We start from the raw sequence: 27,478 nt of genomic DNA, 5'->3' as shown, positions 1-27,478 counted from the left end.
TATGGCATAGAACCACAGAAGGAATGCCGTCAGGGCCAGGCGAGAATGTACTTTTTAATTCCTTTGCGGCTTTTGTAACCATTGCAGGTGTAACCTCAAAGCTATCAAAATCTAATAGGTTACCTGGAACATTTAATAGTGCTAAATCCAATTCTGATGACGTAACCGATTGCGCAGCAAATATCGACGAAAAATGAGTAGCAAACAATTCGCATTTCTCATCGCTTATTGATGACTCCACATTGGGGAGAAAACATTAGATGGAATTGGGGAAAGCTTTCTCTTCGAGTTCACATAGTTCCAGTTTTTTTTTTGGATTTCGTTTCAACCCAGATTGCACCCGCAAAACGTACGATTTATACAGCGAGGAATTCAGCTGACGATACTCATTACATGCAAGATGAAAGTTACGTTTGTTTTCAAGTGAGCGGTGATGTCGTAACCTACGCTGGGAAGCGTTACATTTCCGTTTCAATTTTCTTAGAAGAGACGTGCTCCATACGGGGAAAATAGCGGGGCGACGGACCGGTACATTCGCATCCATCCAATTGTTTAACACAGCACAAAACGTTTCAGCCATATCGTCAGAATTCTGTCCATCCAAAAGAACTGCCCAATCGATTACTGACAGAGTATTCAAAAGTGCATCGAAATCGATTTTGTTATAGTCCAACGGCAACAACTCGCAAGCAGTATTATCATAGGATGATTCACGCATGTCTGGTACCAAAGATGGTAGGCTAATCACCAACGGCGGATGATGAAGATCAACGGGCAGCAGCGGTGAAATAGAACACATTACATCAATCGGCATATGCATTGAGCAAAAAATCAAGTCAAGTGTGCGCTCTAAATGATTGCGTATGCAATTGGTCTGATGCAAGTTAAGAAAGTCCATACCATCAACCAATAAGGAGCTTGCAGCAGATAGGACCACTGAGTCACACGGGCGATTTCCATCATCATCCCTCATCCAGGATATCCTAGGCTGGTTATAGTCACCGCAAACTAGCACATGATCTGTGTCGAATCCATTTTCACACAATTCATGGATCGATTCAATATGCGCATTCAGTATGCCGACATCCTTACTCTTGTCGGGGGGAACATAAATGGCACACAATAACAGTCGTTTGGATCCAATGGTCATCGACACACACACTTGCTCTAACGTTTCTCCTCTGGTTACATTCACATTAGAGCTGATGAATCGATGAAGCACAGCAATCAGCACGCCTCCAAAACCTGCTTTGGTGCTATTTTTCGAGCTCCGGTCGCAGCGGTATACGCTGTAGCTGCTTCCAAAAATCTGTGACGAATTAATAGCTGCGTTGAGACCCGTCTCGATCAAAATGATGACATCTAAGTTACAGTCCAGTGTGTTACAATAGAAATTGTCGATCTTAGTCCGAATTCCTCATATATCCTGATAATAAATCCATAGATGCCGATCATCACGGGTCGGGTGCTGCAATTGGGAAGCATCAGGTCCGGAAATATTTAGTACAGTAGAAAGATACTTGCCTTTGGTGGAAACCCTAGGGTTCCCACCATCAACAGAAACTCGCAGAGAATAATTATTACGGATTGAGGAAACCCTAGTCTCCACCGTCTGGAGGAAGAAGCCTTACATAGTTGTCAGGATGAAGTGGTTTTACGGTAACTGAAGATTGCGATTTATTGCTTCTTGGTTTTTTGAGTAGTCGACGAATTCGCGAAATAAAACCAGCAGCACCAGCGAGTGCACGTATACCGTATCCATTGATAGTCGATTAATCCGCTTTGGACCTAGGAGACGAAAAGGAGATTAAGAAGAGACAGAAGCGAATTCAATGCGAAAATTTCCACTATGACGTAGACTCCAACGCAACCTTAGCGACATGGAAGGATAGCCTCTGAGTCACCAAAAAGCTCATGGGAAGCCGGGTGCGCGGTCATAAGTGTAACCATAAAGCACTATTTACACCAATCCGATCCGTTTCAGTTTCGTGCACGGAGAAGTGTGAACGCTTACATTTAATGTGTATATAAGAATATTGGCGTCCGTGCACGGTACTGAACCATCACTGAATCGGATCGGAAATGTGTATTGGGCTTAAAGCACTGATGCACACACTGTCAGGTGCAACGGTGAGACAGTAGGTGTACAGTTAATGCACATAGGTTGCAGAAATAGGTTGTTGTGACAGCCCGATTGCACACTGATAAATAACAACTTCAACTACAGAATGTCATTCACTTTATTTTTTTTTTTTTAAATTTCCAAAATTTCCATGTAATGAAAAATTCAAAGGCTCACACCAATGACGATACAAATTTGTTTCATTTTCTTATAAATGACAAAATACAATTAAAAATGCGCGTGGACATTTCCCGTACCCCCACCCATGTACAAACGTGAACTTTCTCGTGAGCCCTCTCCATCCCTAAATTGTCCATTTGGTATATGGATGACCCCTAAAGGTTTGCAACACACTGAGGTTGGCACCCAGAAAATGCCTGGCTGAATTCTACTCCCAGAAACTTTAATTGAAATGTTCTGTGAGTTTGTTGATTCTCAATGCTTTGTTCAAGAATTCGACATCTACATTGGTCGGAAGACAATAAGGGGCCCTATTCTCACAGTCACGTCACTTGATGACTAGAACGAATTTTTTTTCTAGTCACTAGGTGACGTGACTGTGAGAATAGGGACTAAAATTTATTTATTGAATTCAATAAAATTTATTTATTTCAAAAAAAATATATCGCTCCCGCTTTAATATTTTTTTTTTTTTGGAAATTAAAAATGTTTTAATTGAATGCAAAAATTTATTGTTTTTCCAATACAAAAATATTTTCAAACCGATAATTTTGTCGGTTAAAGTGATAAACAATAAATGATTAGATTCAATAACATTTTTTTTTTGGCTTAAATATGCTAAATTTTCGTGCGTGTAAATGCAAATGAAAAAAAAATTGGACAAAAATATAGACTTGCTTTTAACAAACCTGAGGACAAATCGACTCTATAAATCTATACAGCTAACATTTTTCTGGCTAATTCATTTGAAATATTGAAAAATACACTTATATTCAAAGAAAAATTTGGTTACAATCTAAGCCTCTTCATCACTTCGTCCGTTTGGGAATAGGGAAGTTGAACATCCAGTGGAAGTTTCTGTAGCATAGTTTCTTCATTCTGTAAAATATTATAATGAATAAAAGTATTATACAAATGCAATGAATTGACTTACAATTCAAAACTTCCTGAATGAGCTAGTTCGGCATGTTTTGTGCAGCCATGTTGCCTGAAATAAATGTTGGGAAAAATGAACTTTTTACGTGTTTTTACACTTAATGTTGCCGCAACTTTCTTGACCTAAATTAAACACATGTAAACAGGTTACCGTCCGTTTAATAAATTGCAAATTTGTCAAAAACATGCAATTTCATAGGCAAACATTTATGATTTGATAAATGTGCTGAAGGCTGATGATGTCATAGTGCGACACCCTTAATTTTCAAGTGTAATTTTATTAAATCACACAGCGAACAATTTTAAATGCGACCGCAAAAAAAAACTGAATAAAATAAACACAATTTGAATGTAAAAAATACATTTCCACCAACATCATTTTTTACTCGCAAAATTTCACAACCAATCGGTTGTCAGGTAATCGAAACAGTTTAAAATTAGTCCCCTCTTACAAACAGCATATTCGAAATTCCGCTAGTCTCTCCGCCGCTGCTCACAAACTATCCCCAATGCCGTTACCTTTTAGCTTCTCCGGCGAGCGATACAGCGGCATCGACACGAATCTCCGTACCAGCCAATCTCGGATCACGGTCGGTGTTATGCGAAACAGCAGATGGTACAACCGGTAGCGCCACGGTTCACACTTGTAAATCCGGCTCGGCGACTCGTCTAGCAGTGCGTCCTCGAATCGTTTCAGTACCGGGTGGTCCTTCGGTAGACATTGAACCGGTTTCGCTCCCGAAATAAACTTCAGATAGCCGTTGTACTCGTCAAAATAGCTCCCATAGAATTCCAACTGTTCAGCACTGAACGCAGATTTCATTTCCGCCGCATAGCGCATCTGATTGGCACAAATATTACTCTGCATCACCAGCGAACCGGGAATAAAGTTAACCACCGGTACGCCGTAGTTGGACATTTCCATGCGTAAACCGTCGGTCCAAAAGTGCAACGCTGCCTTCGTTGCCGAGTAAACCGATAGGCCGGGCAGGGCTTGCAGCGCACAATGACTGGTAACGTTGATCAGCCGAGCCCGGTACCGGCGCAGCATCGGTAGGAAGGATTTCGTCACCCGCATCGTTCCGATCACATTTACATCGACCTGCTGCTCGAAGTGCGCGTTCAACTGCCATTCGAACTCACCGAAGCACATCACACCGGCGTTGTTGATGAGGGCGTATAATTCTGGGGGGGAAGGGAGGGTGGTAATAATTGGTAGTAATTTGAAAGTGGAGGATAGGTTACCATAGTCGGGATTTTGCTCCAGGAACGTCTTGACGGATTTGTTTGCTACCAGCACGTGTTCTTCGAGCGTGATGTTCAGCTGTTCGATGAACAAGCGGCCAGTGGTGCCGTCTTGTTCCTGCAGCAAACGGGATCCTTCCGAGTCTTTGTTCAAACATCCGGCAAAGACGGTAAAGCCCAAACTGAGACACAGTTTGGCGATGTTGAAGCTGAAAATATAAAAAAGGATGAGACAGGTTTAAAGACAAAAAAAATATCACATGCCTCCTGTGAGAATCGAACTCACGACCGCTGGTTTACAAGACCAGCGCTCTGCCATCTGAGCTAAAGAGGCGTACGATGCAGGCGACCTTCAGAGCCAATTATAAATAACGATGATTGGGGGGAGGACTTGAAGTTTGTCACTAAGGAACGTCAAGAAAATTGAACAGTATTTCAATGTGTTCCTATGTATATCCGCTGCAGTATAGGGTAATCAATCAGCCAGTGGCTACTAGGGGGCGAAATTGAAATTTTTTTTCGGCAGAATCTCATACTGATTTCGGTTTTGTAGCCGAGTCGCTCTAATATTTACAAAATTCATAAAAAAATTGCAGTTTCGAGCGAACCAAGGTGACTGATCTAATAACAAAATTAGCGGCTAGGCCCATCATATGTTGAGGTTGACTACTGTCAACGTCATTATATCTCCATAGTGGATGACACCCCCTGACGTTGATCAATAATTGATTGATTGACAATGTCTGCTCGTGCAAGGTATACAATAGGTTTGTTCCAGTACCAGGAAAAACTGAAAGTACTCCGGAGAAAACAGGGAGAAAATCGTTCCTGTATTATTTTCTTTTCTTTTTCATCTTCTGGTAGCAAATCGAAGTGAAAAGGAGCAAGAATTTTTTGCTCCGGAGCAACAGGGATTGACTTCCGTGTACTGGAACAAACCTAATAAAGCCACTTACCCTAATCCAGAATCGCATCCGGTCACGATCACGACTAGCCGCTCGGTGGAGCGTCTTGTTCTCCGCTCCCTTCCGCCGCCGCTGGTGAGCAGCAGCAGCAACATCGTTCCACCGGTCATCAGAGCAGCATACTTGATCAGTTCGGACGTCTCGCCCCGCTGCAGGACACTTAGCATTCCGAGAGCACCGGTTCCTACCAGGAACAGCGTTTCAGTGGCTAAAGTAAGCAATGAACTACAGGACTCCACTACGCTTTGAAGAGATTCCGAACTAACGTTGCTACTACAAAAGGTCACACGGGAAAGCGTCGTTCCCAACGAAGCGGCGGATTCAACTGACAGTGATGACGAAACTGCTGGCGTGGTGCTGCCTGGAGAGATCATTCACGCGGTGGGTGATGGGAAGCAACTGAATTAAGTTGCTCCGTATACGATCGTTTTGGATTCAAAATAGATCAACCGTGGACTCACGCAAATTAGCCTACGACACGAATGGAAATTTTTGACTTTGGGATGACAAAAAATGAAATTCAAATGCGATTTTCTGTTGCGATCGGGAGACGGCGCATGCTGTGATTGTGTTGGTTTTTGGTATGTTGAATGCGCTAACGAATATCGAGATGGGTCGGTAAAGTAGAGTTTAATTCTTATGAGAAATCAAGAAGCTGGTGGCATTTTCGTTTTAAACGGTGCACTGGTGTAGTGGGTGCTGCACCCATTCAAATGTAATCAGGGGCTCTATTCTCAGTCAGAGCATTATAAACTACCAACATCTGCACTGCCCATAATCGGAAATCAGTCCCATGTTGATAGGGGAATCCCATAGAACATGGGACTGACTTGCGATTACGGGCAGTGCACTCGTTTGAAAAATCCCTTTAAACCCAACTAGGTTGAAAATGCTTAAATCCCAATACCTAACAATTGTTCTTTCAACATTGAAAAAGTTATATAGAAAGTTCTTTCACGATTCTTTATTTTCTTGCCATATTTATTTCACAGAAATAAATGTACCCTTCCAAACGAATGGTATTCGTTACATCCTTCGTCATGTGGTGGAATCTGCAAACGAGAGAAGGAAAACCGTGTTTAGTTCAAAACAATCAACTAGTATTCTTCTCTAGCAATCCAACAATGCATCAGTTAAAAACTATATTCACAGTCACGAATGATCAGTCGAAAGATGGTGATTGAGTTTATTCATCATTAAAACGAACTACTTTTGGGCAGAACCCACATAAAGATCCAGATTCCAACATACCTTTTATTCAAAGAGACCGAATCCCATGTCGTCATCCTCGGACTCGGATTCCTCCTTCTTCTCCTCTGTAAGAGAAAAAAAAAGAATAATCAACAACAGCCCACACACTTTTGAAGGTTATGTTCACTCGAAACCCAAAAGTCAACTTACCCTTCTTCTCCTCGGCCGGAGCGGCAGCAGCAGGACCAGCGGCGGCACCACCGGCAGCCGGAGCAGCTCCACCAGCTGGCATCGAGGACAGTTTCTCGCGGCCGGAAGCGATCAGTTCATCCACCGATTTACCCTTCAGCTCGCTGACCACCTTGGTGACGCGGGCCGAATCCGCTTCGATACCGACCGAGCTGAGGATCTTCTCGATGTCAGCGTTCGCCGGGGAGGCATTTCCGCCCAGGACGGCTAAAAGGTATGCAGCCACGTAACGCATTCTGGAAATAGCGAGGTAGGGAATAGGATCAAAAACGTGTTATCTTCTACACTTTGTCACTTGAAAGCAGCAGGAACAAATGGAAACAAAACGCGGTTTGAGAAATCCTACTTTGGTTATAAAACCGTTGTAAAATGGTAAAACGATATTTTTTGACATCAAATTTATATTTAACTATTCAAAACCACAAACAAAATGTCCGGAAAACTCACGTTTTAAGTCCGCTGGACACGAAACGAGAGCAGCACAAAATAAAACACAACTCACTTGTTTGACGTTCAAGTCAGAAAGAGGAACAGATTCATCTAAGGCGGAAGTTGAGTTGTCATCAACATCGGAGGAAATTTTGCAGAGATACCTTGCGGTGGTTCCTAGAAGTTGAACCATTAGGGCCCCTTACACGAGGCGCTAGTAATGTCATTACTGAGCAGTAATGTCACTTTTAATGATCGTGTACGGTGAGTAATCACGGAATTCCCATACAATTCTAGTAATGACACTACTTAGTAATGACACTTTTATTGCGCGTGTAAGGGCCCCTATTCAGTTTTTCGAGTAGTCGCATCTCCGCAACCACACAGAGAAAAAAATCAGGGCAAAAATCACATTCAAGGTTGCTTCAGTCGATTTTCTTCATTGAAATTTATTGTCCGTTTCGTTTATAGATATACACGCAACCATAAAATAACCTACAGAATAGGTTCTTTTAACTTAAATTTAGGTACTTTTGAGCTGTGCGTCGCTTTCGCACGCACAGTGTTGTCAAAAACAAAACGAGAGATTCGACTCAGTCGAGGTCTTTCGTGCAGTAATGTACTTTAAGTTGTTTGGGGTATACTCAAAATCAGGTAAATTCAACTTAAATCTAAGTAAATTAAACTCAGGGTTGAGTTATTATTTTTGCCGTAATTAAGGTTGGACAGAGAAAAGGTAAAATTCGCAAACGAAAAAGCAGTTTTTTCCACACCGTATGTCAGATCTGCATAAAAATCAATCAGCAGTGCTGTAACAACATTCTACATACGCTGATTGATTTTTATGAAGATCTGACATACGGTGTGGAAAAAAACTGCTTTTTTCGTTGGCGAATTTTGCGCATTCTCTATCCAACCTTAAATGGAAACTACCTTTAACACGGTTTACCTAATTTTACCTTCCTGCACGATACCACGAGATTGAGTCAAAAATACTGAATTTTAGGTAGTTTTCCGGGGGCGTGTACATTCGTGCAATTTTTTGAAGCAGCTAAATAAATCAGCCCCCTGTCAAGGACGACGTCTCTGTACATCATACATCATCACTGCCATGAAAATCAAAACATTAATTTTGAATTGAATGATTAAAAGCTGTAAGTAGTTACTAAATGCTGATTTTCTGAATAATGTGGTATTAAATCATCCCACAAGATGCAAAACATAGTGTGGAATACTTGAATATCGTGTATAGTGCCGAACATAATTCTGGGTTTGGGGCTTTATAGCTATAACGCCCCATATATGTTGGCCGCTGTCAAACTCCATATGATGGTATAGGGTTGCCAGGAGGCTGAAATAAATAGCCTCGCATCAAACTGCACGAGAGATAGCAAATAAACAAACCAAACAGCTTATGCACAATCCTAGAGAGTACGTTTTGTGTTGATTTTGTTAGTCACCGCAACAACCATCTATTAGCGTTTTCGTTTTTTCTTGGTGTTACACCGGTGTAGTGCACAGAAAGAGATAGACTGATTACACCCAAGTTTGAGTGAGTGTTGCGCCGACTACACCGGTGTAGTGCACTGTCAAAAACGAAAATGCCATATGGCAAATGCGGTGTGTGCATATTTTCGTGTGACAAAATTGAAATTCGCAATACACTCGTTTACTTTTACTTGCATTGTCAAATTATGAACTAAACTAAGCTTTAATAGTAGACCAACGACTTTAGACTGTTATTAATTCCGTGACTTCAATAAATATTTATATAAATCCAAGCAAACAGACAATTATTCATGTTTTTGCCAAGTTTATTGCACAGATATAATTAAATGAAATCGTTATTGATACATCCTTCGTGATCTGAATGGATCTGCAAACGAAATGAAAAAAATAGAATTCAATTCAAATAACCACCTCAAAACTGTTAACGTGTTTCATTAAAAACCTGGGAGCTGCGAACTGCGTGGCAATTTGGAACAGAAGTGTGAATGAAACGCATCTAGTACAGAAAAACTGTAGAAAAAGAACTACATAGAGAAAAACACCGTTGTTTAGCAGTGTCCTTGTATGGAAACACGTTCATTGTTATTAGGACTAGACAGTAGTTCGATTGGATTTGTTTTTGCCAGCTAAACCCGTATCATAAGGGCACGTTTAGGAACAAACATTTCGTGGTTTTTAAAACGTGTTAACAGTTGCTTTATTCAGCTCTAGCTGAACATTGGAGGTATACGTGTAATCATATATCGTTTATTCTACCCTTAAACATCCGGGATTTGAAGAATTTATTCAGCTTGTCTGATTAAGACACATTAAAGAACAATTCTTCAGCATGTATACAGCCTGAAGAAAGCCACAGTTCAGCTTCATCAATAAACATTTTCGTTACCGCTATTCAGCTGAGAAAATTATCATAGAAAAAAATATTTAAAAAGACATTTATTTCAAGTTACACACGCTATCAATCTCTTTGGAATCCATATACTTTTATTAGTGTTACGTTACAATTAGAGAAAAATTGTATTACCTTGTTGGAAGTCATATCACGTACCTGGATCCAAACCAGCAATCTGTTGAATACTAAGCACTTACCTTACTGTCTGCACCAATCTTGCATACATCGAATGCTTAAGATTTCACCGATGTACCGAAAAGTCTAAGCTGCTGAATAGAGTCTGTACAAAGACTACACTAGCCTTTTATAGATTTGAGTGAATCTAGTTGGCTTGGGTTCGAATCCCAACCTACGATAATTTTTTTATGCGATAATTTTTAGAACATTCGGAAATTTTAAATTTGACAATTTACTAATTTAAAAAAACTAATGATTGTAGACGTTTTTGTATCCAAGATAAGGACTTACGGATGTCACAATACTTTTAGACAAGTAAAAAAAGTGGTGGTAACGGAATTTATAACTCTAAGGTGACAATCTCTTTGATTTATTTGCCATAGCATTTGGCAAATGGTCAATGGAAACAATTCTGGTGTCAAAAATTTCCAGCATCGTTCGAACAAAAATTTTCTCCTGTGTTCAATAAGTAAACATACCGTTTTGAATTAAAAGGTAAATTAATGTAAACAAGGGCGCGTATGATTTGGCTAGCTTTTACATTGAAAAACTGTAAATCGTTGGTTTCACATGCTGAAAACTCAATAGATATAAAACAACAAAATAAATTTGCTGTTGTTATTGCTTCTAAACCATAATATATGAAAACATCTCGATTGGAATATACCGAAACACTTAGAAAATATACTGTTTTCTCGCTTGAAAGATTCACGAGTACAGTTGTCGCCAATGTAATAATCATATGTTATTCCAGGGACTTTATAGTCCACAAATAGGCACTTACTTCGAAATAGGAATGGGCGATGTAGAAACGAATTTTTTCAAAATCGATGTTGTTAACTTAAAAAAATTGTTCTGGTAAAATCGATTTTTGTTTCAAAATTGTCATTGAGTTGAGGTTTTTTTGATTTTTTTGTTTCTTACAATCGATCTTTTTATCTCGAAAAATCGAGAATTTTCCGAGATATCAGTATAAAACATTACTTATTACTCGACTGTGCGGGGATTTGGCTGGGTTCAATTAAGTGTGTATGTATATGCAAGTCCTTGGTATGAATTATTTTTTAGGTTTACTAATGCATCGAACCAACTTGATAGCTTCTTTTTGTTAGCTGACATTTTTTCAGGCCGAAATTGAAAATGCAAATTAACTGCATGAAATTATAAAAAACACTGTATAAATGTTACTAGAGCAAACCGTTGAAGCAACAAATAGAACAAGAAAAGGGTTCTAAGTGAGAAGTATTTCACTTAAAAGTAAAAAAAATAATGTGCATGTATTGGGACTCGAACCTAGGTCGGTTACCATTCATCATGGTTCGCTAATCGTGTCAATTTTTGGAGTAGGTACAGTTACCTTTATTAAACACATAATTCAGCTACAAGTCAAAGGTGGTATACGAGCAAATGTATAGATAGAATCAACCTTTTGAAGACATGTAGTGCAGCTTAATAATTCAAGGTAATAATATTGGTAATAGCATCATTTATTCAACTCGTACTTCAGTCTAATTAAGATGGTTGAATTTTAGTACATTTTAGTACTACATTTGTTAGTAGTATAGTTCAGCCTAGTTTGAAGTGGCGAATACTGGAGATTAAATAGGTCGAATAAACTGTTAATGTTTAAATAGTTCAGCGAAAGTGTTATTCAGCTTAAATAGCCTTTAATCTGCTTTTAATCAGCAAGTAGTCTTATAGTTCAGCTCCTAATGTTTGTTGGGTGTGATGCATTTTTAAAAATCAGCGAAATTAAATGCGTTTCTTTCCATCAAAATAGAAATTCGTAATGCATTTTGCGTTGCGTGTAAGACGTCAAAATCCTACAAAAAACAACCCTACTTTCAACAAAACATCGAACAAAGTGGATCAGCGTAGGACGATTGTCTGCGAGGGAGTGCAAAGTTGATGCAAAAATGGAAACTAAATGCATTTTTTCTAAGCTGATGCAAATTTATTATACATTCCTAGAGTGATCTGTCCCTAGTTTCGGCTACTGTAACCGCAGATGCGTGTTCTCCAACCATTTTCATAAAAAATGCGACATATTATCCAGAAAGTGCTCCGTAGGCTGCTTTCAAGCCGTGGGTAGACAAACATTTCGGTCGCAGACCATGATCGTTATAATAAGACTCATCGGCACCATCTCACAAAGCGCGAGTAAACCAAGAACGGCTAAAAACCAACGTTCCGAACTTCATTTCGACCACATATTGTGCCTTGCAGGATAATTGCTCGATATGCGATTATATGAAAGCTCAATTCAGATAGGCCCGTGACAGCCGCCTATATGATAGGAAGCTTATTCCATAGAGCTTTCGAAAGGCACACAGCAGGTAGAAAAATAAACAAGCAATGCAAGAGAAGACCCTCTACATTCATTTGCAATAGAGACTGCTTATCACTCCTATAGTTCGCTTGTCTGATTGTCTAGTGGCTCCATTGAAATCGGCGAACGGAGCAACTGCAGCTATATTTGATGCGACTTTCAGACGCGCGCAATGTGAGATTTTAGGTTGTACGTCATTTCGCGGAATACCATTTCCCGGTATACCATATTCCGGAAAACCATATCCCAGAATGTACTATTTCCCGGAAAACCATTTCCCGGAATGTACCATTTCCCAGAAAACCATTTCTCGGAATGTACCATTTCCCGGAAAAACCATTTCCCAGAATGTTCCATTTCCCGGAAAACCATTTCCCGGAAAATAAATTAAACCACGTACCTTGCCACCACTCATTTTGATTACACTTGCTACGCAGCAAATGTCAAACAAACTACGAAATTCTCTCTATTTTAGAACATAAAGAGTAGTTTGGAATTTTATTGATTTTAAATGTAAGTTAGAATAACATATCAACAATGCTTCAGATATATTTATTTTGGGATTTTTATGGAGCATCTTAAAAATCCGGTTTTTCTTTCTTATGCATGCATGCTTCCTTGTCGTTATTTTTGGCATGTTTTTGATTTATATGTACTTTCTATTTCTATGTAGTTTCACATTCTTTTAAGTACTCTTTCAAAATATTCTTGGTGTTTTATTGGATTTAAGTACTAGTGGTCCTAACATACCTTCCCCATAGAAAATTTGACAGTTCATAAATTTCACAGTCGACCGACGAAAACGGGTGCTTCGAGGTCGACAGATTAATTAAACGACCAAGTTGGGTTTCGTCGGTGGACAATTTTCGTCACCGTATTAATCGCCAGATTTAATCTGTGTGAATCTGGTTCCAGTTTTAAACTATCAACTAATCGATCGATTTAATTGGTCGAAATAGACCGATTTCAACAGATTTCGTCTGTCATATTTAATCAGTTGTCGCGTCGGCTGACGTCCATGTTAAACCCCCATAAGAGTCGGAGCAACAATCGACCGATTAATTGGTGGCATAGTCGGCCGATTGTGCCGACGCAAACCGATTTAGTCGGTGGGAAAATCGGGAGGATTTTCTGTGGGGTTATAACTTTTTGAATTATAATTGTTATTCTATGAGCTTATTCGCCTTCTTTTGGAGATGAGCAAATCATGAAAAATATTTTTTACTTTGTCTTCTTTAGAATTTGAATCTTTTTTTTGGAAATTAATAATTCATAACAATCTTCTTTGAAACTTTGCCTTTTTTAAGCATAATCTGTTTTCTGGTACTTTATTGGTTTATGAGAGCTTGTTTTTTATTAATATGATCAGAGAGCAAAGATAAGGTGTCAAGCGAACCAAACAAAAACTTGGAATGCAGAAGAATATCATCATGTTTTATTCCAGCACTTTCAATCAATATCTATAAAGCTTATCATATCTTGATTGTAAATTTTATTTGTCGCCGAATAATGTGAAATAAAGAATAGAGGAGAATAGGTTAGTTTAGTTTAAAAGTTGGTAGCTCTCTCGGTGTTCCATCTAAATATACGTAAATGGAATGACTTATACAAAAGGAAAAATATTTCTTTTTCATGGATTCCTTGTTAAAATAATTTAACAAATCCAAGATTACTCTTCTGTAACGGCGAAAATGAAATCTTTTGATTTCGACGATAAATTTAACCCATTCCTCTGGAAGACCATTCACGAAAAAAAGTGGTTAATTGTAAACGCTCGTGATAATTAAAGTTTTTAGAAACCAGAATTATCTCTATGTAACCAGGCCACGTGTATGCAGGTCCACAAACATCTTGGAAGGTAAAAAACACATGATTCGTTGGGCTGTTTCTATAAACTCATGATATTGCCTTCTATAAAATGATAAGATTTTGAATGCTATAGAATACCATATATGCAAGTCAACATAGCTCTGGATTTGTTCTTAAAGTTCAAATTACATGTTTACTTTATATTTCAATAGTATAAATAATTACCGAGAAAAAGTACATTCCGGGTAATGGTATTCCGGGAAATGGCACATTCCGGGAAATAGTATTCCGGGAAATGGTACATTCCGGGAAATGATATTCTGGGAGATGGTACATTCCGGGAAATGGTTTTCCGGGAAATGGTACATTCCGGGAAATGGTTTTCTGGGAAATGACATTCCGGAAAATGGTTTTCCGGGAAATGGTAAACCGGGAATCGACGTACAATCGAGATTTTATTATAAGCGCGACAATAATGGCTCTCATATTCACCAGGCCATTTTAGTGAGCAAGGGTCGAAGTGAAAAATACGCCAGCCTCGAAACGCTGAAGAAAGCCATTATCTGAGAGTAGGCCAAAATACCAACAAGTCACATTCGGGCAGCCTGCGATTCGTGGTTGACCGTCTCATGGCCATAGTCAAGATGAAAGCAATATCGAGCAAAAGTGAATGGATTCTGAATTTTTGAAATTTTTTCACACATTTTGTGCTTTGAAGCACATAAAAATAATATCGCAAACTCCTTCAATTATTCAAGATTTTAGCGTTTAAACTTCTTATAGCTAACATCGAGAGTTGATGCAACCGAGGATGTCGGAATAGAAAAGTTGGAACATTTTCTCTCTTTTGATCGATGATTTCGTTGAGGGTTTCTTACAATTATTCACAATTCTCGGGCAATTTAGTGGAATATTTTCACCAAATCCAGATAAGAACTCTTCGATTACCATTTAACTTGCACCACCTATCACTCATATCTACAACAGATACGCGTATTTCGCAACATTACTTGTGACATCATCACTGCCACTGATAATGTACATATGCAATGCTGCGACATTCGCTTATCTGTTGTAGATACAAGTGCTAAAACGGTAATCGATAATCCTTATTGGGATTAAATGTTGGCTTCTTGCTTTCGAAATTATTCTTGGCGGCGAGGATCGCGGAACATAACATCACAGAGAACAGACGTCCATCTTCAGCATTCAACTTGTGTAAAATCTCTAACGGTTTCGAAGGTAGTTTGGATATCTAAACCAGGTGCGCTACTGTCGTCATGTTTTTTGTGGCTGAGTGCGACAGAATTGACAGCGGTTATTCTCTACCCAGTCAAACTAGTCCGGAACCGATTCGGACTTCCAGCATGAATTCCAGCTCAAATGCGTCAACCGATAGAGTCGGAATCGGTTGTTTTCTTTGAGCTAGATTCCATGCAGAATCCATCCAGGATTTCGAACCGGCTCCGGAATCGATTTGACGGATAGTTGGGATAGGTTGGTGTGGCGGCGCTAGTGTTTTTAGTATATGAATTCAAATGTTTACACACGTTTTTTAAATATTTTTGTTCGATCATGGATGTCTGTTCTCTGTGATAACATCAAATGAATCGACCAACCGAATCGAAACTTGCGAGTGTAAATAACCGAACGTGCCAAATGTATATAAGTTTGTGCTAGTACACGTACACGCTCCTTGTTCCCAGTTGCTCATGACCAACATTCTCCTTTTTACTCCGGTTTGCTACCAGAAGAAGAAAAAAGAAGAAGAGAATATAGGAACGATTTTCTCCCTGTTTGCTCCAGTGAACTTCCAGTTTGTATGGCCCCAAGTGTTTTTACTTTTACATTTACATCTTCGTTCGTAAAAAAATCACAACTGCACTCACACTTGGACAAATATGATTAAATGTTCATAGTACACCGTGCGTGCATCCTAACCCCACAACGTAAGAGATTGTAACTCGTAAAGGGCGCAAAGGGCTATAGTATTGAAACAACGTGTAATCAGTACTATAGTAGCGACATACGTCCTCTTGTAGTTGTGATTAAGCTGCGCATGAGACCGAAAGCCATCTTTTATCACGCTTATCGCTATTTCGATCTCTGACAGCTCATTTACAACCACAGATGCAAACGCAAGTCAAAGGAAATTGGTTTGTTTTCATCACGAAATAATTCCGCCTTTTCTTTTTGAACGGGAGCAGAAATATCAATTCGACATAGATCTTTCATTAGGGCTTAAATCGCAAATGTAAACAAACAGCGTTTTCGCTATTATGACATTATGCGACAAAAATACTACAAGATTGAGGTGAAAATTAGTTAAAATGGTTTTTAGTTCGATTTATAATTAAAGAAAACAAAACGGCGAAACATGCATTTTCTTCGAGTTTTCGACTTTGGCCCTATGGAATATAAAGGCTAAACTTACATTTTTTGACAGAACATTATTCTTTAAACGGCGATTCTATTATATAAATGATAAGCAATATCTACTATGATCATGTCTACTCGATAGTTGTTGCACATAAACATTCGAATATTTCGATATTTTCATGTAATTCGAAGAAAAGATGCACGCCCAGTTAAGCTCAGCCGGAAATGAACCGGAATTCTGGCTGGTTCCAGTTCGTACTCCGGCTCCAGTGACACAACCGATTCTAGTTAGAATCGGTTGTGTCACTGGAGCCCGTGTACGAGCTGGAACCAGCCAGAATTCCAGTTCAATTCCGGCTGAGCTTTACTGGGCGCACCCTTTCATTTATATTCGGTTTCTATGCGCCCATTTGCCCTATTAAAAAGTATACTGTCAAGCTCGCCCATTTACCCAGCCCTACCCAGCAAAGCAGAGTCAGTTTAGCCCATTTACCGCGCTCTTCTGAAAATTATATACCCAGTTTAGCCCTTCCGCAAATGGTGGTTGCTGAAGGGCGAAATCACGAATGGGATGCAAATTGGGCGCAAGCATTTTTTTAGTTTCTACCCACTAAAAGCACATAGGAATTAAATTCTTTGTTATATTGTCATAAGGTTTAACCAAAGATGCTTCCGGAAAAACATGGTCATGAAGTAATTTATACCTACAATAAAAACTACATTTAGAAAAGCATCGCCGAATATTGAAATTGATTTTTCTCCATTTGAGTACATTGCGACTGAGGCCCTAATGAAAGATCTGTGTCGAATTATCAATAACGGATACAAATCCGCAGAGCTATCTTGCGGTGGATCCTAAAAGTTGCACAATTTAATTTTTCGAGCAGTTAGCGTTATATTTGAGCAATAGTAACCACAACCAGATAGCGCTGGTATCAAATCTGAATCCAAATTAATAAATCTCAAACCCATGGTCTTGTGGTTCGCATCGAGTTTATTCGAACTAAATCTACTGTTGAACATGCAAAAACAATTATTAATCAGACCAGAGGAAGATGGAATTGAATAGAAAGAACCTTAATTGTTAATTTTCTAGTGAACAAACAGCATCAAACTTTATTCCCATTAATCATATAGTACCAGACGCACTGCACTATTCTACTACTTCGTGAACTGCATCATCGGGTCTTCATCCCGCCGGCGCTTCATCTGGTACGCTTCCATCTCCTCCTCGGTGGGAGCTCTAACTTCGAACATACTGTTGTACGGTCGCTTCCTCTCGTCCATCTTCAGCAGCTGCTCGGCTCGCTTCTGATGGCGCTCCTCGGCCAGCAGCGCCAACTGCAGCTTATCCTGCACTTTCTCCTTCTCGGCCTTTTTCGCCCGTTTCTTCTGTTCTCGCTTCAACCTTCTTTTCTCCTTTCTACGTTTCTTCGTGGATTTTTTAGATTTCTTCCGTTCAGCTTGATCCGAGTCCGAATCGGAGGACGAATCGCTGCTACTACTGCTGCTGCTGCTGCTACTGCTACTACTTGAACTGCTGCTGCTGCTTTCATCGTCCTTCTCTTTAGAAGGCGGCGGCTGTTTAAACTGCTTTCCGGTAGCCAGTCCCTTTTGTTGCTCTGTCCCAATCCGGGAAGGCCCAGCAATTGGTTCCATGATGTCTACCGGCTTAACAACCCCCGATGCTTTACCACTCTCTCCGACGCAGTACGAATTTTTAATCGTAGATTCGCAGCATTTGTAGCCCCAAACGCCATCCTTCCAGAACGAGCCCCACACCGTGGTGTGGTTATTTACGAGGACATCCTCCTCGTAGCGGGATCGTATGATCGGTTTGTCCTCTCCCTTGATGACTTTGCCGAAGCGACTGTACTCTACATAGTTTTCTGTTTGGGCGAGAAGCAGTGCCCTCGGAGGAACCTGCAGATGCTCTTCGCCACCGTACTTCTCCAGTACGGTGTTTTTGCTTTCGTCCTTAAACTGGTCCTTTTTCTTCTCGTACTCCATCTGCAACAGCTCCAGTTTAGTCGGTTCCGCTAATACATGGACATCCACCCCCTTTCCGTGAGCTTCCCAAGCAAAAAGTTGCGCCTGGGCATGTTTCTGAATGTCTCCCGAGTAGCGGACAAAGTTCTCGCCGGCAAAATCTGTCTCTTCCGGATTAAGCTGTGGATTTGGATTGTCTCGCATGGAACGAGTCTTCGGATCGTAGTACGCCGAGTTCGGGTCCAGATTGCGCAGATATTTTGCAGTGTCCTCACGAATACGAAGATTACGCACCGTAATACGTTGTTTAGAATCAACCTGTGACAGAATAGAATTAATTAGTCGAAACTACAATTAAATAGGAAAAGACTTACCTTCGTTCCAGGCATGTCCACTTCATCCACGTATTTATCCTCGTCATCTTCCCCTTCTTCCTCATTTTCCAAATCCGGATTCTCTTTCAACTTTTGCGCCCTCAATTCTCGCTTCGCCTGTTCGATTTTCTGATATTCCTCTACAATCTCCCGGTGATTAGCCGGATCATAACCCGCCCAGCGGTCCCGTTTACCATCGTAATCGGAGATGATCTTCGGCTGGACAAACTCATCGTAGGAAATTTTCGCTCCATTGTACTTGGCTCCCACCTTCCGCGGTCGTTCCATGCAATCTTTCTTCTTGTGTGTAACAGCCCCACAATTCTCGCAAGCTCCCTTCCGGAACTTGGTTACCACCTTGCTGGTATCGACACCCCGCTTGTACCACTCGTCCACTCCGGAAAAATCCTGCTTCCGATCATCCTGCGGTCGCTGATGTTTCAGCGTTGGACCGGCCGTATTATAGTACCACGGTGCCGAGCTGATGTACTGCGGAATGTGCGGATTAATGTCCTTACCTTCCTCGTCGACGGCTGCCGGTGCTGTTCCCGCTTTACGGGCTTCCTCCAGCTCCTTCGCCTTGCGCCAGTCTTCACGGGATTTTTTCTTCGGTTCCTCATCGTCTTCCGTGGTGGCCGATTTGTCCTGCAGCAGCATCGAAATCGGAACGCGTGGCGCTCCGCTAGCCATGGTCGGGATGGGTGGAGTGGTGCACTTTTTCGCGTGAAATTAATATTGTTTTTCGTTCTGGAACTGGAAACGTAAATAAAATGATGTCAACTCTGATGCGTATTTGTTTGACAGCATAATTTGACAATAATTCAAGCGCAACATTTGAATAGGACCTAACTGTTAAAACCAATTGAAAAATTTAAAAATAAAAAATGTTTTATTCATTTTATATATGAATATTTAAATATTTACCTAAATACATTGAAACTAGGATTAAATTCGTGCTCAAATCCCGTGAACCATTTTCCGAATTTTAAGCTAACCTTTACAAAGAATGTGTGCACATTATCTGTGCGAATCATAGAGGTTGAAAGGCTCAGTCATTTTTTGACAATCTGATTGACAACGAAGTGACAGTGACTACTCATCCGAACGAATACTTTAGCTGACCGTGTTCATCTAAACGTACAATATCATGAATAAGGAAAAATATTCGGTAGGATAGAAAATAATTGAGAAAAAAATGTATTGCAACAGAACATGTCGATCATCGGAGGAGGTGATACCAGGTCAAACCATTCGGAATTTTATTCGGAATCCTGAATGGAGTCAGTATGGATTCCAACTCAAATGCAACAATCGATTCTGAAACCGATTGAGTCGGAATCGGTTGTTGCATTTAAATTGGAATCCATACTGATTCCATTCGGAAATCCGAACCGGAATGAGTTTAACTGAGTATCTGTAATTATTAAACACAGGTACAAAACTCATTAATCCACCGAAAACGCTTTATTTTCTTTAGTCAGCATAAAAATCTCTCCCTAAATTCTATATAAACCAAAAACGAAACTCTAACCATGTCTCGTCTTGCGCCACAGAAACAAGCACCCGAGCAGGTGAAAGCCAAAGTAGATCACCACCATCGCCCAGATGTTTCGCCAGAGGTGCGACTCGTCAAAACTGTAGTGAATCAGAACTTCCTCTCCGGTACGCAAGCACGGCAGGTTGGGATCCTCCACGGAACATGCTACTCAATGAAAAAATTGTAAAATTAAAACTTTAAAAACATCGATCGCACAAACCAAAACCTACTGATATTGGTAACGCCCTGCCACTGAGCGATCGACATCGCCTCGTTCGCATACATCATCCAGGAAATGTACGGCATCCAGGAGATCGAAGCCGGCATCGAGCTAAGCTGGATAAACACACCGGACGTGATCATGAGGATGTAATCGAACGGAACCAGATAGGCCATCGCCAGCGGCAACGAGTTGAAGGCAGCCGAAAAGAAGCACCCACAGGCAGTGGAAACGTTCATCACCAGCGTAGAAGCGATGACCGTGATGGTGAAGGCGGCCAACGTTGGACGCAACGCTGCCAACCAGTACGCTACAATGACAAAGATCAGCGGTTCGGCAATGAGTCCCGGTAGCATGGCCAGCACGTTGGCTACGTAGTACTGAGAGGTTCGGTACAGGCCGGATTTAGTTTCACGCATAAACAGCGGAAAGGTATCCGGGAAGACCGAGAGGACCGAGTACATCGGTGAGAAGGTGTTTTCCGAAACGAAGATGAACAGAATGCCTTGAATGGCTTGCACGCCGAGCTGGTCGAGCTTGATGGCACCGGAAAAGCAAAGTCCTGCCATGAGGGCGATAGCCTGAAAGGTAGAAGATTTGAGTAATGGTCCTAACGTATCTCCTAAAACGTACGATTTTCTGAAGAAGTCTCAACCACTGAATCGTTGGGTCCCGCACCACAACCAGAAAGGCTCGATAGGTCAACCAAAAGGTTGTAAAAACCCAAAGCGGCTTCCGGAAAAGATTCTTCGCGTCTTTTACGTTAAAATTAGCACTTTCGGCGATATGCATCTCCAGATTGATCAGAACGTCACGCTGACCAGCGGCTTCACTGACGGCAAACAGATCGCACAGACGTTGAGCAGATCGCTGAGAGGCCTTCTCATATCCGGGAGCAGTGGCCAGCACGCCAATCAGAAACTCGGCAGGATTGTAGTTGGAGGGACAGTTGTAGCCTTGCTGTTCAAAAAATGCCAGCGCATCGTTGGGTTTCCCCGCGTAAGCAACGCGTCCATCAGCCAGCAGCATAACCTGATCGAACATGGAGAACAACTGGCTCGAAGGTTGATGTATCGTACAGATAATGGCAGTGCCTCGTTTGGCAAGCAGTTGCAGAGTCGAAACTAGAGTTTGTGCACTGAACGAGTCCAAACCGGTTGTCGGTTCATCGCAGAACAAAATCGTCGGCTTGGTCAACAGCTCCGTGGCGAATGCGAGTCGTTTCTTTTCGCCGCCGGAAAGCATTTTACCTTCGCCGACTTCACCGATTCTCGTATCGACGCACTTGGCAAGTCCGGTTCTCTCCAGCAGTTCCTGAATCAAACGAGAGATGTTCTGTCGGTTGGCACCCCGTTCCAGTTTTAGCTTGGCCATGAAATAGAGATGTTCACCGACCGTCAGCGAACCCATGAACAGATCATCCTGATGAACGAATCCGCTCAGCCGGTACATGTAAGGTCCTATTGGGTGGCCGTTAACTAGAATATCACCCTGTACAACGGTGCCAGCTGAAATAAAAAAGCAACATCAAAACGGTACGGCTACGATCATTTGTAAGGTTTCTTACGCTGTGTTCGGTAGGCCAACGCTGACATGAGAGTACTCTTTCCGGCTCCACTGGAACCCATTAGCGCAATTAGCGTACCCGGTGTGACCGCTCCACTCACGTTGTTGATAATTCGCTTGATCCGACTCTGATCGCCTCCTTTCCCGGTAGCATACACACACAAATCCCGCCAAACCAGTGTCGCACCTTGCTCCGTCGGGGACCACTTATTGTAGCTTCTCAGCGAAGACTGATAGCAGCGGGTCCCGGTCGGCGGGAGAGGCGTAACGATGGACACCGGTGGCAATAGCTGCTGGAACTCGAAACTCTCCGGGGTACTGTTCAGGGAGCGAGACTTCCTCCTACTATTGCCGTTCTTTACCATATTGGTTAGAGTGATGGAACACGAGGCGGATTGTTTGGTCATGACGATGGTCCGTAGCTACTAGGATTGCATACCTCTCTGCGTGGTTTGCTGCAACCGAACTTCGACTGTTGTAGGTGCGCACTGCTGGACGAACGAAACTAGACTGACTGAGGAAGCCAACCAGGGTGTATTCCGAGCGTGGTTCATTAGCGGCAGAGTGAAATCGATATCCCGAGACGCACGGCAACAACCATCAAAAGAGATGGAATGTTTGAAGTTGTGGTTTTCATCCGTTCCCGCGTGGGGCTAACCACTCACCGGCAGCGAGGCGGCACTCAATGGAGCGTGGTGCTGCTGGTGCCCGCTGTAAAAGGTCTAGGGTTTTTGTTTCCATCATACATTGTTCATAATGGTCAATCAGCGAGCGAAGTTCGCGGTCCTGATGGTGCACGTATAGGTGAATATCGCTCACAACCGGGGTTTGGGCATATGCCGGCTAAGTAAAAGTGGTATATGTTGTAATCTGATATCGGGCTAACATAATTTTCAAGTTTCTTTCACGTGCAGCTAGGAGTTGGCGGGATGAAGAAAACTGCTCGAGTGGAAAGGAAGTCAAATTGAACGGATTGTGGTGCATACGTGATAGAATAGAAGAGAATCCGTAGAAGGGCGCCTTTGTGCTTGTGCATGGTGAGGCGACCTGCTTAAAATTGAAGACAAGTTCTTTCATAAAAGGCGGTGGAAACAAATGAAAGAAGAACGTAAATTTACATCCATTTGATGGACAAAAATTCAGAGCTAGGACTATATTCCTATTGACACTAAGAACTTCAATAAATACATTTTATTTCAAACAATTCTTTGGTGTATACAAAATTCATAACTTTCATAATGGAACCTTAATTCATTGCTGTAAAATAATACTATACCCATCCCCCCCCCCCAATCAACCATTGCTCACTACTCTTCACTGAGTTTGCTCCTGCAGCAACCGAATCTGCTCCTGAATCTTCGCCAGCTGACCCTGAATGATCTCACCCACCTTTCCGCTCATTTCCTGCTCCGACTCGGACGCCGAATCCAGCGCAATAGAACACTCGAACTGAACCGGTGGCCTCCGGTCCGGACTCTGTTCGATCAGAATTTTTTCCGCCCGTGGATCCAGTTCGACGTTCGCCAACCGAGCTGCACTGGAACGTTTCGGTAAACCGCTGTCTTTCCGTTGTTTCCCGGCTGGCTTCCCACTCGGGATCTTCATACGGGGGACACTTCTCGCAGCAGATTCATGCATTCGACGGTGCTGATCAAGCTTTTGTCTCGTTGACAGCGATCGACCACAGTCCGGCACGGGACAAACAAATTTTCTGGACCCTTCATGTTTCGATCGAATGTGCGCTACTAAATTACGTTCATAGTCGTAAAACTTAGGACATCCCTCGTGCGGACATTGGAACACCTCCTGACTTTCCAAATGTATCTTGATGTGCGCTTTCAGATTCTTCTTAGAAGGAAATTTTCCCTGACATATATCGCACTGATACAGGGTCGCATGTTGCAGCTTCCGGTGAGCTACCAGATCCGTCCAGCGGGTAAACTCAGCCGTACAGGAATCACACTTGTGCAGAGCATGATTCGAGCGATGATTTCGAAACGATTTCAGATTCATGAAACCCTTCTGGCAGATGCTGCACCTGTGCGGATACTGTCCGGTGTGTTTGAACGAGTGCTGCTTCAGTTGCAACTTTCGCCAGAAACGTTCACCGCAATCCGGACAGGACCAAGACTTGCCCAGGATGTGTTTCAATTCGTAGTGACGACGCATACTTTGTTCGGTTGAAAAATTCTTCGTGCAGCCGGGATGTTTACAGCGAATGGGATCTCCCGGTTGCGGCAGTTTTTCCGTGTGGTTCGCCCGAATGTGACGGTTTAAGTGAGTCCGGTTTGTGTATTCTTTTAAGCATCCCTGTACCGAACAGCGGTATTCTCTCTAAAATTAAATTATAAATTTAATAACACCTAAAAAATATCACTCGAAAATAAACTTACCACTCCGGTATGTCCAAACCGATGGCGATCGAAGTGATCCCGCTTTCGAAAGGTTAAACCGCATTCTTCGCAGTTGAAAATTGAGGCGGCCGTAACAGTGGGTGTTTCCGGTAGTTTGTCTTCGGTTTGTAGTTGCACACCGTCGGTTTCCTGCAAATCGAATCCTCGGAACTCGGGTTCCGACGGTTGGCTGGCTGCTAGCGGACCCTGATCGGTATCGGTGGATTCCGCCTCACTTACCATAGTCTGATTAGCTTTGTTACACTACAATGTACACGATAGTATTGTTTAAAATTCCAATGATTGAATAAAAAACTCAATTTGTTTATTGCGAGAAATGGCGCGTGCTGTTTAAATCATTAAATGTTATAACAAACCATCATTGATTTGAATGATATGTCATCAGTATCGTTAAGTGCGTTTAGCAGTGCAATTGTATTTCAAACTGCTCGAAATACCATTGTGTGGCGCAATCTGCATTTCAACGCATGAAGTGCGGATTGAGAAATCGCAAAGCAAAAATTGGGAATCCCGCATGTGCAAATGTTCTTGAACAATCTTTGTGTAGTTGATTCCGAGTTCTCGAGTTTGTGACTATTATCACTAACGACATAATTCCTCTCTTAACGAAAAATTATAAGTACCTACAATTCAAGCAACTGTACAACACGATATCAGCTTAAGCGGAATCTCGTATCATGCAGAATCAAGCTAACCCGACACCATAAGTTCACCAACAACCAGTTTAAAGCACGTATTCCAACGGTGGGCGGGGACTACACAGCGTGGCCAAAGTTCACGGCCATACTATGGCGCTTTCTCGAGATTCTGATGCAATCAAGCTGTACCACCTGGACAAGGCTTTGGTAAACCAGAGAAACTACGCATAAGCTTGAAGGATATTGACGGAGAGATATGAGAACACACGTACTCGCGGTCTGGTGGGTTTGAAGAAGATAATGTCCGAATCTCTCAACGAGCTGCGAAATCTTCTAGGCGAGTGCCCAAAACACGTGAAAAGTTAAGAGTATATTTGATGCGTCTGAGCTGGTTATGGACAACCTGTCGACAGCGGCATTGGTTAAATCATCCAGAAAACATTGGAAGTAGTCCCTGGAGAGCTTCGCAAATTCCAACAAATACTGAAGTCGCTTTGGAGAGATGATAAACTGCTATAACAATGGGTGCAATCAAAGTGCGCTAGCCAGCGAGTGTCATCGTCCTATAAAAGCTGTCGTAATTGCCACGGCAGTTGTGCGAAGATAGGACCACACCAAGCCTTACTGCCGAATGAAACTAGCATTTACGGTTGAGAAGGGCGAATCCATCATCGGACCAAAAAGCCACTCCTAATCCAACCGAACGAACCTGTAGAGACGTGCAAGCCGCATGGGTTTGGATGTGTTATTGTCCTAAAAGGAAACAAACTAAAAAATGTTTTTTCTTCAATAGTTTCGGGCTTAGAAATAGAAAAAGGATTGAGATATCAACTCACAGTACTAATCTGCATAAGAAAATGCCGTAACCCGCACACCGCTAAAGATCCCTATTGCCACGAGCAATCGTCTTGCTGAAGGGCAGAACTGACCAAACTAGGGTTGCCACCCCTCCGGGTTTGACCCGGAGACTCCGGTTTTCGGGAGCGATCTCCGGGTCTCCGGGTTTTACATCAATTTCTCCCGGTTTGGTGGGAAGAAGCATAGGTTCATTTTTTTTTGGAATTAATTGATTCTTTACAAAATATTTAAAAAGTCTAAATTAACTATTACTCTGGTTCAGATTTATTTTTCCCGACTAACCCTTCGTTTCAAGGTGGCGAAGAGTTCACCAAATATTGCTAATTTCTTTCACAAAGCAATGAAAATGAAAAACAAAATTTACTACAAATTAACCTTCCGGAAGTCGCGCTAGTGCACTGAGTGCACGCTGCTCTGAAAATCTAGCGAAATCGTCTTAGGGGACCAGCGGCTGCTCGTTCGGTAAGCCATATGCACGACTTCCGGAGGGTTAAGGAAAGTAATATTTCGCTATGTGCTACAATTGAAATATTGCATTCCACTAAGTCGCTCAAAATGGTGTAAAAAGTTATTTTACTGCAATTTTACCAAATCATTTCACTCTTAGTGGTGCTTATCACCAGCTGCACTAAGGTCTGGGAGATTTTTTCTAATCCAACTGACTAGGTCAACATCACACGAGTTCTTGCGGTGTTGTTGCTACTCCAGCAGCGATCCTTAATTGGGCTAGGGAGGTGAGTTTTGCCCCTTTGTTGCGAAATTAAAATTTGTTGGTGACGAATAACCGACACCAAATAGTGTGATGTCGCAGTTCTGCCTCCTTTGCTTTCCTTCTCCTGTTAGTTGTGGAGAAGAGCAATGCTCGTTCGACCTCCACAGTGAGAGTAGCTGGTGCTTTTGTATTCTTGGCACTTAGTCGGGGAAGTGAAATATTACACCACATTAAACCGATAAAACCGTTCTCAAACGTCAAAAATTTATAGCTTTACATTAACGTAGTAATAAAAAGCGATTAAAGTGCTCTAAAATGCCTAGCAATCGCTTTGATTCCAATTTCTGTCTCGTTCTACTCAAAATCCACCATCCTTCATCATTGAAAACTTGGCCAACACTCTAGCCATTCAGAAACAGAGAGTTAGTGTTCCAATTGCTAGCATAAACAATTTGAAGACAACCACATGCGACATGATGGAGGTGAGCCTGATTTCCTAATGCTGATCGGAGCGTAACTCGTCTTCAAATTTATGAAGTCAAACCGTCTAACCCAAAACGAAGGTCTCCCGGAGCTGAGTGAGTCATTGCTTGGATGGATGGATCAACCGCCTGATTTCGTGCAATATTCGCAAGTGGCATCGATTCAATCCATTGAACACTTAATGCACAGGTTCTTGGAGAATGAAGAAGTACCGAACACCATACCACATTTTGTGTCCACATACTATCGAGAATCGACCGGCACATTTATAATAG

General features: G+C 41.8%; 5 protein-coding genes and 2 non-coding genes across 9 annotated transcripts; all 7 read right to left on the bottom strand.

Annotated features, from left to right (window-relative positions):
* Positions 1 to 2,918: 2,918 nt before the first annotated feature.
* On the bottom strand, positions 2,919 to 5,958 carry LOC131686426 (D-beta-hydroxybutyrate dehydrogenase, mitochondrial-like). 2 transcript variants are annotated; one of them, XM_058970547.1, is made up of 5 exons: positions 5,440 to 5,958; positions 4,484 to 4,692; positions 3,758 to 4,423; positions 3,237 to 3,290; positions 2,919 to 3,181 (listed from the first exon to the last, which is right to left on the bottom strand). In XM_058970547.1, the coding sequence occupies exons 1-4, from the start codon at positions 5,820 to 5,822 to the stop codon at positions 3,259 to 3,261; spliced, it is 1,290 nt and encodes a 429-aa protein (XP_058826530.1). In that variant the 5' UTR covers positions 5,823 to 5,958; the 3' UTR covers positions 2,919 to 3,181; positions 3,237 to 3,258. The 2 variants fall into 2 exon arrangements, with proteins under 2 accessions (XP_058826530.1, XP_058826531.1); XM_058970548.1 differs by lacking the exons at positions 2,919 to 3,181; positions 3,237 to 3,290 and having other exon boundaries at positions 3,598 to 4,423.
* On the bottom strand, positions 4,745 to 4,817 carry Trnat-ugu (transfer RNA threonine (anticodon UGU)). Its single transcript has one exon. It is a non-coding gene; the product is annotated as a tRNA-Thr (tRNA).
* A 442-nt stretch (positions 5,959 to 6,400) lies between the features above and the next one.
* On the bottom strand, positions 6,401 to 7,456 carry LOC131686400 (large ribosomal subunit protein P2-like). 2 transcript variants are annotated; one of them, XM_058970545.1, is made up of 4 exons: positions 7,336 to 7,456; positions 6,850 to 7,124; positions 6,700 to 6,764; positions 6,401 to 6,500 (listed from the first exon to the last, which is right to left on the bottom strand). In XM_058970545.1, exons 2-3 carry the CDS (start codon positions 7,121 to 7,123, stop codon positions 6,703 to 6,705), a joined length of 336 nt encoding a protein of 111 aa, XP_058826528.1. In that variant the 5' UTR covers position 7,124; positions 7,336 to 7,456; the 3' UTR covers positions 6,401 to 6,500; positions 6,700 to 6,702. The 2 variants fall into 2 exon arrangements, with proteins under 2 accessions (XP_058826528.1, XP_058826529.1); XM_058970546.1 differs by having other exon boundaries at positions 7,391 to 7,428.
* LOC131678120 (small nucleolar RNA Me28S-Am982) lies at positions 6,570 to 6,650 on the bottom strand. The gene has a single exon (XR_009303604.1). It is a non-coding gene; the product is annotated as a small nucleolar RNA Me28S-Am982 (small nucleolar RNA).
* Positions 7,457 to 17,493: 10,037 nt separating the features above from the next.
* Positions 17,494 to 19,568, bottom strand: LOC131686384 (pre-mRNA-splicing factor Slu7-like). The gene is made up of 2 exons (XM_058970544.1): positions 18,776 to 19,568; positions 17,494 to 18,719 (listed from the first exon to the last, which is right to left on the bottom strand). The coding sequence occupies exons 1-2, from the start codon at positions 19,463 to 19,465 to the stop codon at positions 17,574 to 17,576; spliced, it is 1,836 nt and encodes a 611-aa protein (XP_058826527.1). The 5' UTR covers positions 19,466 to 19,568; the 3' UTR covers positions 17,494 to 17,573.
* Positions 19,569 to 20,233: 665 nt separating this feature from the next.
* Positions 20,234 to 22,592, bottom strand: LOC131686368 (protein scarlet-like). Its single transcript, XM_058970543.1, has 4 exons — positions 22,100 to 22,592; positions 21,166 to 22,040; positions 20,543 to 21,113; positions 20,234 to 20,477 (listed from the first exon to the last, which is right to left on the bottom strand). Exons 1-4 carry the CDS (start codon positions 22,503 to 22,505, stop codon positions 20,302 to 20,304), a joined length of 2,028 nt encoding a protein of 675 aa, XP_058826526.1. The 5' UTR covers positions 22,506 to 22,592; the 3' UTR covers positions 20,234 to 20,301.
* Positions 22,593 to 23,390: 798 nt separating this feature from the next.
* LOC131676465 (transcription factor IIIA-like) lies at positions 23,391 to 24,862 on the bottom strand. The gene is made up of 2 exons (XM_058955530.1): positions 24,492 to 24,862; positions 23,391 to 24,432 (listed from the first exon to the last, which is right to left on the bottom strand). The coding sequence occupies exons 1-2, from the start codon at positions 24,732 to 24,734 to the stop codon at positions 23,413 to 23,415; spliced, it is 1,263 nt and encodes a 420-aa protein (XP_058811513.1). The 5' UTR covers positions 24,735 to 24,862; the 3' UTR covers positions 23,391 to 23,412.
* Positions 24,863 to 27,478: the final 2,616 nt, after the last annotated feature.

Source organism: Topomyia yanbarensis, chromosome 1, assembly GCF_030247195.1.
Source record: "Topomyia yanbarensis strain Yona2022 chromosome 1, ASM3024719v1, whole genome shotgun sequence".
Classification (NCBI taxonomy): domain Eukaryota; kingdom Metazoa; phylum Arthropoda; class Insecta; order Diptera; family Culicidae; genus Topomyia; species Topomyia yanbarensis.
Note: the sequence above shows the minus strand (reverse complement) of the source record. Positions and strands in the feature narration are given on the sequence as shown.

Bases quoted from the DNA above. Each gene is read 5' to 3' on its own strand.
- LOC131686426 (XM_058970547.1), bottom strand. From the start codon at position 5,822: ATGATCTCTCCAGGCAGCACCACGCCAGCAGTTTCGTCATCACTGTCA. The intron at 4,424-4,483 runs GTAACCTATCCT...CTTCCCCCCCAG, and splicing joins GGAGCAAAATCCCGACTATG to AATTATACGCCCTCATCAAC. The intron at 3,291-3,757 runs GTAACGGCATTG...CATTTATTTCAG, and splicing joins CTCGCCGGAGAAGCTAAAAG to GCAACATGGCTGCACAAAAC.
- LOC131686400 (XM_058970545.1), bottom strand. From the start codon at position 7,123: ATGCGTTACGTGGCTGCATACCTTTTAGCCGTCCTGGGCGGAAATGCC. The intron at 6,765-6,849 runs GTAAGTTGACTT...TTTCTCTTACAG, and splicing joins TCCGGCCGAGGAGAAGAAGG to AGGAGAAGAAGGAGGAATCC.
- LOC131686384 (XM_058970544.1), bottom strand. From the start codon at position 19,465: ATGGCTAGCGGAGCGCCACGCGTTCCGATTTCGATGCTGCTGCAGGAC. The intron at 18,720-18,775 runs GTAAGTCTTTTC...ATTCTGTCACAG, and splicing joins TGGACATGCCTGGAACGAAG to GTTGATTCTAAACAACGTAT.
- LOC131686368 (XM_058970543.1), bottom strand. From the start codon at position 22,505: ATGACCAAACAATCCGCCTCGTGTTCCATCACTCTAACCAATATGGTA. The intron at 22,041-22,099 runs GTAAGAAACCTT...TTTTTATTTCAG, and splicing joins GTTGGCCTACCGAACACAGC to CTGGCACCGTTGTACAGGGT. The intron at 21,114-21,165 runs GTACGTTTTAGG...TCTACCTTTCAG, and splicing joins TGAGACTTCTTCAGAAAATC to GCTATCGCCCTCATGGCAGG.
- LOC131676465 (XM_058955530.1), bottom strand. From the start codon at position 24,734: ATGGTAAGTGAGGCGGAATCCACCGATACCGATCAGGGTCCGCTAGCA. The intron at 24,433-24,491 runs GTAAGTTTATTT...ATTTAATTTTAG, and splicing joins GGTTTGGACATACCGGAGTG to AGAGAATACCGCTGTTCGGT.